This window comes from Cornus florida, unplaced genomic scaffold (genome assembly GCF_030987335.1).
Source record: "Cornus florida cultivar Cherokee Brave unplaced genomic scaffold, ASM3098733v1 CherokeeBrave_3.0.0_Hap2_Chr11, whole genome shotgun sequence".
In the NCBI taxonomy this organism is placed as follows: Eukaryota; Viridiplantae; Streptophyta; class Magnoliopsida; order Cornales; family Cornaceae; genus Cornus; species Cornus florida.
The window spans coordinates 135,427,644-135,438,807 of NW_026775581.1; the positions used below are offsets into that span (position 1 = coordinate 135,427,644).

Genomic DNA, 11,164 nt, shown 5'->3' on the forward strand with positions numbered 1-11,164 from the left:
GTCATTGGTCCTAATAACTGTTCTTGACTTTTGCTGCTAATAGTTTAATATAATTTCTTTACATATAAAATGGGTTTAATGACAATAATAATTTCTTCACATATAAATAGAAAACACTTTTCCTTTTTTAGGGTAGTGCAGGTTTAGGATGCCATGTATATAAGAGAACAATACGAGTAATTTGACATATATATATATATATATATATATATATATATAGCCATGATGATGAATTGTTTATGCCTAATGGGAAAGTTCTGTACTTAAGTTTCACAAAACAAGTAACTACAACAGAACAAAGATAAAACGCAACAAGCAACATATTTTACTCGAGCAAGATTGTGATTTCAGCATACCACCAATGGACCAACTGTGAATGGTCAGATATTGTCAAGGATGTTACAATGGAGTCTACAGATGTGAAAATATACAATTTTCTTACCATGTACCATCTGTGCCGCTCCATCCCAGCTCTTCATGCCCATCAACTGCATCCCAGAGGGAACTAAGTTAGGCAGATTCATCACATTCTGGGGCAGAAGCAGATGTGGTTGGTTTAGGATGGTGGCAGCAACTCGCCGGGGCAGAAGCAGCAAAAGGGGGATGGCAAACCGAGTGCAATGAGCCATTGGAAAGCGATTCCCAAAAGCGTTTTGGCTTTGCACCACTCCAATCTGGGGAAGAAAGATGCGGTGGGCTGGCATGGGAAGAAGGTATAGGGCTTGGAAAGGATGACTATGTTGGACTTGGTTGGACTGATGAACATCCCTGTGTTAGAAGATCAAACTGAAGTTTAGGCATGAATCATGAAGGCTCTTTTCTTACATAATTTATAGTAACAAGTATATTTAACATATTTTCAAGAACCAACAGAGAGCAAGAGAGATGACACATAAAATTGCTATGCTTATCAAAAGTACCTAAACTCCTCCGCTGTCCCCCTTCATATTCTCATATCACTATCCAGTATTGGTCCTGCCTATGCAGGGTGCCGGGGGTAGACTAGAGATTTTGACAATATTTTGCACGGAGTGACTAATATCATACTCATATACCCATCCTCACACTATTAACTTTCAGCACAAACATTTACCATTGCATCAACCAATGCCCCCTCTTATGTTATCAAGGAAAGATAGTTACACAACCAACATCCATTGGACAGCCAAATAATTCTTCAATTATTAAAAAATACGCACTTTAAAAGTCCTCAATGCTGTCTCCATTATACACCCTATAAGGAGAATAGAACTGAACTCGTGAAACTTGAACCAATAAAAATAAAATGATAGCCTGATGAAAGCATAAAGGCTTATTGGATACAGTTAAAAATTCAAAAGGGAAAGGCAGGAAAACATGCATACATTTTAAATCATTTTTAAAAGAACTGATAAAACATAATTTTTTAATTTTTTATTACAATAAGCAAAGTATAGCGAAAATGATATCACATAAAACTGTACGTCACTAAATGAAACTCAAAAAATTAAAATATAAACAGTGATATTGCATCTTAAAATAACAATATATAATCACTAATAAGAGGAATAGACTCTGGAAAGAACATGGTAACGATTAACATAGAGCCTAAGCCCGTGACAGCAAAGTCCAGTGAAGGACTGGATTCCTCTCTAAATAAAGAGTGGAATCCATGACAATTCCCAAGGTTGACAAAGTCGAGCCAAATAAATGACCACAAATTCACCTTTACATGTTGATAACTATCACTAAAAATGTAACCAAACCGAAAAACATATAATAAAACAGTATGGATCATACCAGTTGTTTCTTCCGCTTTCTCTCCAGAAGTATGGTTCTTTCTTTCTGATATAAAGGTGCAGATTTTTCTTCAGCTCTGGATTTTTGTTCTTCCAGATCCCCATACTCTCTCTTGAGTTCATCGGACCCAGAGATTTGTTCAAGAAGTGCTGTAAGTAGTCTGGGATTTTTAGACACAATTGATTTCACATTACCCTACACCACAAAGTTTATCAATTATTAGGAATTAACTTAAACAACCCAGAACTCCAATTAAGAATATTCTGAACTTCAATCCCAGAACTCCAATTAAGAATATTCAGAACTTCAATCCATAAAGGCAGAAGCAATTTAATTATGATTTCAAATTGCTATCGCAGAAGACTCAAATCCCTGCCACATTATAAGACTTCATGCCTATAAGCCGCCAATGCCCAGCCATCTAGTGCTGTAATGTGGAGCATATTTAAAGCATATAACCTTATAAAAAAAACTGCATAAATGTACAAATGCATATAAATCTGTGTATGGACATAGATAGGGAAACTGTACAATCCAATAGTTGATACTCATTGTATGTTAATGATCATACCCGTTGTTTTTGCAAGCAAATATGCTTTCCGGCCTCTTCCTTTTGTTCCTTTTTCCACTTTCTCTCGAGAACTATGGTTCTTTCTGTCTCATATACAGGTGTGGATTTTTCTTCACCTCCGGCTTTTTGTTCTACCAGTTCCCCGTACTCTCTCTTGAGTTCATCGGACCCAGAGATTTGTTCAAGAAGTGCTGTAAGTAGTCTCGGATTTTTAGACACAATCTATTTCACATTACCCTACACGACAAAGTTTATCAATTATTAGGAATTAACTTAAAAAATCCAGAACTCCAATTAAGAATATTCAGAACTTCAATCCATTAAAGCAGAAGCAATTAATAATGATTTCAAATTGTTATCGTAGAGGATGTAGACTCAAATCCCTGCCACATTATAAGACTCCATGCCTATAAGCCGCCAATGCCCAGCCATCTAATGTGCTGTAATGTGGGACGTATTTAAAGCATAAAACCTTATACATAAAAAATAAATAAATAAATAAATAAATGTACAAATCCTTATAAATCTGTAAATCTGTGTATGGACAAAGGGAAATTGCCCAATCCAATATTTTCAAAGTTGATACTCATTGTATGCCAATTTAGGCTTGGAAAATGTACTTAAAAACAAACAAACAGAAAAACGTAACAAAACATTATGATTATACCCGTTGTTTTTGAAGGCAAAGATGCTTTTCAGCCTCTTCCTTTTGTTCTTTTTTCCGCTTTCTCTCGAGAACTATGGTTCTTTCTGCCTGATATACAGGTGCAACAAAAGAAAAATACTCAACCAAGACAACCAAAAATAGGCACTTTAAAAGCCCTAAACTTGAACCATTAAGAAAAATATCAGAAGCCTAATGCATTGCCTCGTATCAATAATTTGAAAACACTAAAAGGCCTGGACTATTGGATACAGGCAGGAAAACATGCATACATTTTAAACCATTTTTAAAAGAATGGATAAAACATACTATAATTATTTGTTACAATAAATTATTCATTAAAAAAAATTAAAGTTCTTCTCTCTATCTTTTTATATTATTAATGGAACTTAATTCTCCAATGAAATAAATTATGGAGAACTTGATAAAACATACCATGTTTTTTCCCATTTTCAATCAAACACATAATTCTCCAATGAAAAAATATATATTTTGACATAAGTAAAGAAAAAAGTGAGAGAAATTAAAGCAAACCCTGATGATGGCGAAGGGGGAAAGATTGGGCTCGCCATACAACACTTATTGCCAATGAAGTATTCCTCCTCAAGATGCGAATCCTCTGCTATTAGGTTGATAACCGGCCTCTGCATATTCGAAATTGCTGCAGTTATTCAATCGCCGGACCTTGGCCACCGATCTCGGAGACTCGATCATTTCTTCCGACGATCCCTCGCTTTCTTGGTCCGTCTCGACCTCCTTCAACTTACTCCGATCAACCTCCATATACTATAGTTGAGTAGACTCGGTTCTTCCAAAATCAACTTCCTTTTCTTGATTAGAAAAGATCGTATGAAGAAAGCATAACCAGAACTCAATCTCTCTTCTATGGTTGAGTAATTGCGATATTATATCTAATGTAGTGTATAGTCGACTGTCACGTGATTGGGCCTAATATGATAGGGTTTATTTGCTTTCGTTTCTTAGGGCTTCTGCGCCCTCGGCCCTTCTGCGACTCACTGAGTCTTGATTATTGGCCCTTTCTTTGGTAGGTCCAATTTAATGTACATCTTACTTGCTTATTGAATTTTTTTAGTACTTGTTATTCAATGAAAAAAAAAAAAGAAAAAGTCAGAACTGATATAATTTTTACTATTTTTTTCTTTGGTGACCAAAAAAAAAAAAAAAAATTGATCTTTAGAGACCTTAAACTCCAAAATAGACAAATAGCAAACTTAAAAATTATTACTAAATGGTGACCAAATGAGGGTAATTTAGTAAAAAATACTTGTTAAATAATTTAACAACCAGAGTCCCTCTACCACCCCAAACAAGAAGAAATGATGCAGGCATCCCCAACAAGAACAAAACAACACCTATTAAAAGCAAAATAAAAAATAAAAAAATAAAAATAAAATGTGTTTCTTTACTTCCAAAAAAGGCATATCACTCCATCAACCATTGTCGGGCCATTATCAATTCTTCGTCTGTTTCTTCTTCCTATTGATTTGTTTCATTATCGAAAGTAAATATATCACTGATGCTTCACATATGGGTAACAAGGGTTACATATTTTAAGTCTGTTTGTATAAATAATATATATAGAGAGAGAATCTGAAATTACATCCAAATGAGCTTTATCCAAAACAAAATCTTGAAAATTATCTTTCCATAAATATGTATTTTTTTCTTTCAAAGCGTGACCAACAACTATGCCAAACCAAAACTAGCTTGATGATGAAGCCATTCACAAATGTCTCTACCAAAAAGCTAATTAAAAGAGATGAAAACCCATCAAATATCACATCAATCGCAATTACAATTCCATTGTAGCCTTAGTAAATAACCTAATCCATAGCCTTCCGAAGCACCAAACCTTCACTCACTACAGGATCTAAAATGAAAAAAAGAACCCGCATTATCATTTTGTTTTTTGAAATGATAGAAGGGATAATTATGCTTCTATATTTTTATTTTTTTTGGTAAAAGGAGAAGCAAAAGATGCACCTTATATTATGTCAACCATAAAACCATTATTTCTATATATATATATATATATATATATATATATATATATATATATATATATGTATGTATATTATTCCTTAGATTTTATTATAATTTGTACTATTAAAATCCAAACTCTATTTAAGAATCTGGATTTCTTCAAAGTCATTTGAATTAGATAATTTCTTGTTAATGTTAAGACAAGAAAATGGGTAGATAATCACAAAAACAGATTTGTTAGACCAATTTAGACCCCAAGTGAACAATATTGGAAGAAGGGATTGCATGTCTATTGTCTATTGAAAGGGAGAAAAATATATTTAGAAGCTGATCAAGTTTCTAAACAGACAGATTAACAGGAAAATTGAATAGAAACAACAATGCATTATGGAGGGCCATCCAAAGAATTTACTCCGTATAAAATAAATAAATAAATAAAATATAAAAACCATGTCTGAATCGTCTGATCAAAGTTGAATGCCACAGACGAAAACATATTATTGCAAGTCATATATCCTAAAAAAAAATTAGAAAAAAAGAAATTGGAGACTCCAAAAAATTGACAATTCCACTCAAAATATTCCATCATCGTAAGCAAAACATACATTAAGGAGGCCCAACCAAAGTAGAGAAAAAAAATTAAAAAAAAAAAAAAAACTGAAGACTGTTGAAATTAACATAACCAAATAAAATTCATTCAAAGGAGAACATATTTTTGCAAGCCACAGCACAGCACAGGTACAATTCAAGATATGACCCATATTATGGTACATGGTATTAGACACTCGTGTAGGTGCAAAATTTCGCTCAACCAATAATGATTGAGAAAAATAAAACAACTCACTCAAAAAACAATAAAAATAAATAAGAGCAGTGTATAGAGAAGCGTAAATTGTTTGATCCTTGATTGGAGGTCTTAGCCTCTATTTATATACAAAAGATTGCAAAATTATGGTAGGACTCGCGTTGCTTGCCCTCCAATTCTTTCTATATAACCATTCTTTGCTAATAGAGTTCTTTCCATTGTTGAATTTTCCATACATAGAACTTGCCTTGTACAGAACTTCCTATCCGAATTTTCCTTCTACAGTAAATTCTTCAAATGGTAGGATTTGTGCATTCTTGGGCTGAGTATATTTTGATATCTGGGCTGACGACAAGCTGGGCTGATGGCTTCTTGATTCGGCCTTGATGGAATGGTCTTGGGCTGTAAATACCCTCAACTTGGGCTTGAGCATGATGGGCCTTATATGTCCTTGGCCTGTAGATATGGGAAATGGTGACATGTGCGCTTTTTATTGGAGGGAGTTTTTTTCCCTCCACAACACCCAAAATAAAAAAACCTACCATCGTATAGAAATTTAACCTTAAAAAGAATTAGAAAAAAATCCAACATAATATTTGTAGTACGTAGAGAACCAACCTTGATAGAGTACTCCTATACCGGCCAATTATGTCCCTCACTGCGAATCTAATCTGCCTATGCAAATAACCGAACTTGCTGCTGTCCCATCGCCGGACCTTCTTCGATATCGGAGATTGCATGTCTTTAGACGAATTGAATAGCAGCAATTCCGGATATGTGCATAACCACATTATTAATTAAGATCAAGGACCATTGTTGTCCCTTTAATTTAGGGAGTCCGTCATCTGAAACACTTGGGGTATGTATTGAGCCTTGTTGGTATGTGTGTGTGTATATATATTGAATATGTGATAAAGATAATCTTTTGGCTTGGAGACCATTAACTCCACAAACCATAACTTGGTTTTTACGCTATTTGAGTCCTCCTACCAGATTAATAGCTCATGTGAAGCAACGGTTAATGAAATAATAATGTGGGTTATATCAATCTGAAATTCTGAATAATCTTATCAAAATATCTCACAACAAAATGTGGATATATATATATATATATATATATATATATATATATATATATATATATATTTATTACGAGCGATTAAAAGATATGGTATATGATATATGTTGGTATATATATACTTATATATTATATATATGGTGTGTGTATAGATCGAGTGGCGGGCTTAATACGCGATTGGCTAAGGTGCATGTAACCTTGTCTCACTGTGATGTGATGATAGATAATCTTTGGCTTGGAGACCACGTACTCCACAAACCATAACTTAGGTTTTACGCTATTCGAGTCCTCCTACAGATTAATGGCTCATGTCAAGCAATGGTTAATGAGATAATAACGTCGGTCATATCAATAAGAATTATCGTACTTTATCAAAATATCTCACAACTTTAAAAACCACCAAACTTTTATAAGATTGACTCTTTTAATACTTTTTCTACACTTTCAAATATATTTTAAAGGTAAATCAACATATTTTTAATAAGTTTTAAATATTAATATATATTTTAAATAATAATATTATAGTATATTTGAGGAGGCCCGAAGTGACATGGGCCGGATATGACCCGCAAACACAACATCCGGTCCGTGCAGATGGGTCAAGCCCATAGAGAGACACTGACATATGGGCCGAACGCGAATAGCCCATCAAAGATGACCAAAAACTCACAGAGGAACGGGCCCAGATCTAACAGTCCATTAATGTTTGTAAGTATCTATAAATAGGAGAGGTAATGGATAGAGGAGGGGGGATATTTTTTTTTGTTGAAATGTAAGAGTTCTAGAGAGAGAAAGAAAAAAGGAATTTCTTGCATCTTCAATTGGCGCCGTCTGTGGGAAACGTTGAGGATTGATTGATCATTGATCAATATCGCGTGGATTCAGACCAATTGGTGGAAACGAAACTCGATCTTTGGGAGTTGGATCCAGATCTGAGCGATTGTGACCTACTCTGGAGGAATTTTAGTTCCTGTTGCTTTGGCGGAAGTGGCTTCAGATCTACGCAACAACGAGTTGTTCGAATCTGACAGATTTAGAATTCGGACAATTCAGATCTCGTCAACCGCAAGCATAATTCGGAGAATTCGAAACCAGATCTGAAAAATTCGCACTCACGAAGCTCAGATCTACTCACAAACTTGAGATTAATGCCTTTACTCCATTCAGGAATAATGATAGGTGAAAGTTCCAAACCGATAGAGGCTGTCCAGCAAACGAAGCTTGAGGAGTTGATGAACTTGATCGAAGCTCTCAAAAAAGAGAATGCAGAATTGAAAGCTGGAATGCAACATCAGCAAATACCCGCGGCTTCACGTCCACTTCCGGCCGGTGAAGGAGGTGATCAATCTAACATCGCACATCAAGGCGAGCAAGCCGAGAACAATCAGTCAGCTCTCCACCGTGATGAAAGGAGGATGGACGATTTGCCGCTAAATGTTCGTCGAGTCGAGGATCACGAAGGATCGACTCACGTTGATCCGCGACATGAGCAAATCAGACAGAACGAAGCCATGACCTTCGATCCGCATCGGGAAAGGTTCAACCGAGAGGAAGTGATAGAGGTTGATCGCCACCGAGTTGTGTCGCCTTGGCAAAGAGAGCTCATAGAGGAACGGTCGTACGATCCGTCCTACCGGCCCTCCATGGTTACAATCACTCATCGCGGTTCGGAGAGCAGAACCGTAGCTCACAGAGCTACCGCTGGGCTCCAGAGAGAGAATGAAGCACTCCGATCCGCGGCTCAGACGGTTGATTCACCATTCACTGACGAGATCCTGAATGCCCCGCATCCAAGCAAGTTTGCTATGCCAGTCTTTATTCTGTTTGACAGAACAACCGATCCGATCGATCATGTGTACCATATCCAGTTGAAGATGGCCCTGAATACGGAAAATGACTCTTTAATGTGCAAATGTTTCCCTACAAGCCTAGCTGGACCGGTGTTCAGCTGGTTCAAGAACTTGCCTAGGAGCTCTATTGGTGGCTTCCGAAACCTGTGCGATCGGTTCATAAGCCAGTACTATGGGAACAAGCGTCCGCCGAAGGACATCTCAAGCCTATTCACAATGAGACAGCACAAAGATGAACGTCTCCAGGCTTTTCTCACCAGGTTTAATCTCACTAAGAGTATGGTGATCGAATGCCACCCTTCTACAGCGGTTCAAGCCTTCAAGTTAGCCATGACACGTGGCACTCCGTTCCATACCAGTCTGGTAGTGAACACGCCGACGACTTTGGATGAGCTCAATGAAAGAGCCGATGGCTTTGTGCGCCTAGAAGAAGAAGAGGCAGCCAATGCTCGGACAGCGTCGGTCGTGTCGACCGAGGAAAAGTCCAAGGCAAAGATCAGGCAGAAGCAGGCTCAGCCGCAACGTCAGACCTCCTGTAAGGCAGAAAAGAGGTCCAGGGAGGAAGAGCTGATCACTCCGCTGAAGGTCACTCTGGCGAGGCTATATCAGGAGAACAAAGATAAGTTTCATCCACCACTGCCAATTAGGCAACCCCTCGAACAGAGGGATCAGACTAAACATTGTGCTTTCCATTCCGATTTCGGTCATCAAACTAACGAATGCAGGAATTTGAGAAGGCAAGTGGAGATGTTGATAGCTAGAGGGGAGTTCGCGAGTTATGTTCAAGGCTCAGCGATAGAGCAGAATCGACCGATGTAGCAAGTAAAAAGGAGTCATAAACAAAGCTCCCACAATTCACAACCAGTTCGTATAATCAATGCTATCCACGGTCTACCCGAGCCCAGCGAAGATTCAGATGAGCTACTCCGAGCGCGCCTATGGCAGGCGCAAATGAAGAAAAGGGTCAGCAGTGTGAATACTCTGCACCAACAGATCACATCGATACAGATAAAGTTCGACAGGACAGACCTGCAGCGTGTTCAAGTCCCCCATGAAGACCCGTTGGTAGTCAGCTTGACAGTGGCGGACTGCCTGGTGCGCAGAGTTCTGATCGATCCCGGAAGCAGTGCGAATGTCATGCCGAGGGACACATTTGATCGGCTCGAGATTAAACCAGAGAGGCTCAAACCCACTGGAAATCCCCTGTTAGGATTCGATGGCAAGAGGGTGGAGCCCGTCGGAATGGTGGAAGTAGAAGTTCAAGCTGCAGAACGAGCTCTTATGGAAACTTTTGTGGTTGTGGAGATTCACCCCTGGTACAATCTCCTGATGGGAAGAGGATGGATTCACAGAGTCCAAGGTGTACCCTCAACTCTGCATCAGATCATGAGGTGCCTCGGACCCGATGGAAATAAGGTGATAGACATTCGTGGGGATCAGGTTGCAGCCAAAGAGTGTTATTCCGTCACACTAAAATATGCTGGGAAAAGGAAGGCGCCCGTCCGTTCGGCGAGCCCCAGATAGCAATTACAGGAACCTCCGCCCAAGCAGAATAGGGTGGAGGAGTCAGTTGACTTGACCGAAGAGCCCCTTCTAGATGTGCAGATCGATCAGTCCAGGCCAGAGCGAACTACCAGAGTAGGAGTAAGACTGACCAGGGAAGAGCAGTAAGAGCTAATTGACTTCTTGTCTCACAATGCCGATGTATTTGCATGGAGTCACCTAGACATGCCTGGAATTAATCCCTCCGTATCCTATCATTCCTTGAATGTCAATCCCAATTTCAAACCAATAAAACAGAAGTAACGAAGATTTGCTCCAGAACGTAACCAAATCATAGCCGAGGAAGTTGATAGGCTGCTTGATGCGGGATTCATCAGAGAAGTGCACTACCCTGATTGGCTGTCCAACGTCGTTGTCGTGCAGAAGAAGAATGGGAAATGGCGAGTATGCATTGATTTCACCAATTTGAACAAAGCCTGTCCGAAGGATAGCTTCCCGCTGCCAAAGATTGATCAAATGGTGGATGCCACCACCGGGTATGAGCGTTTAACCTTTCTGGACGCTTATTCAGGTTATAATCAGATCCCTATGGACCCGGCAGATGAAGAAAAAACTTCTTTTGTAACCGAGCGAGGGACATACTGCTACAAAGTTATGCCTTTCGGACTAAAGAACGCGGGAGCAACTTATCAAAGACTTGTTAGCAAAATTTTCAAGGATCAAATAGGAAAGATTGTGGAAGCCTATATTGATGATATGGTGGTAAAGAGTAGGAAGAAGGATGATCATCTGAAACATCTGCAAGATGTATTTGATGTGCTGAAGCGATATGGGATGAGGCTCAATCCAACCAAGTGCTCGTTCGATGTGAGTTCCGGTCAGTTTTTGGGACACGTGGTCAACCGCAGAG

General features: G+C 38.4%; 1 protein-coding gene across 1 annotated transcript; it reads right to left on the minus strand.

Annotated features, from left to right (window-relative positions):
• Nucleotides 1–323: 323 nt before the first annotated feature.
• Nucleotides 324–3,797, minus strand: LOC132282209 (structural maintenance of chromosomes protein 1-like). The gene is made up of 5 exons (XM_059783820.1): nucleotides 3,657–3,797; nucleotides 3,018–3,104; nucleotides 2,351–2,572; nucleotides 1,780–1,974; nucleotides 324–674 (listed from the first exon to the last, which is right to left on the minus strand). Exons 1-5 carry the CDS (start codon nucleotides 3,795–3,797, stop codon nucleotides 381–383), a joined length of 939 nt encoding a protein of 312 aa, XP_059639803.1. The 3' UTR covers nucleotides 324–380.
• Between the last annotated feature and the right edge of the window lie 7,367 nt (nucleotides 3,798–11,164).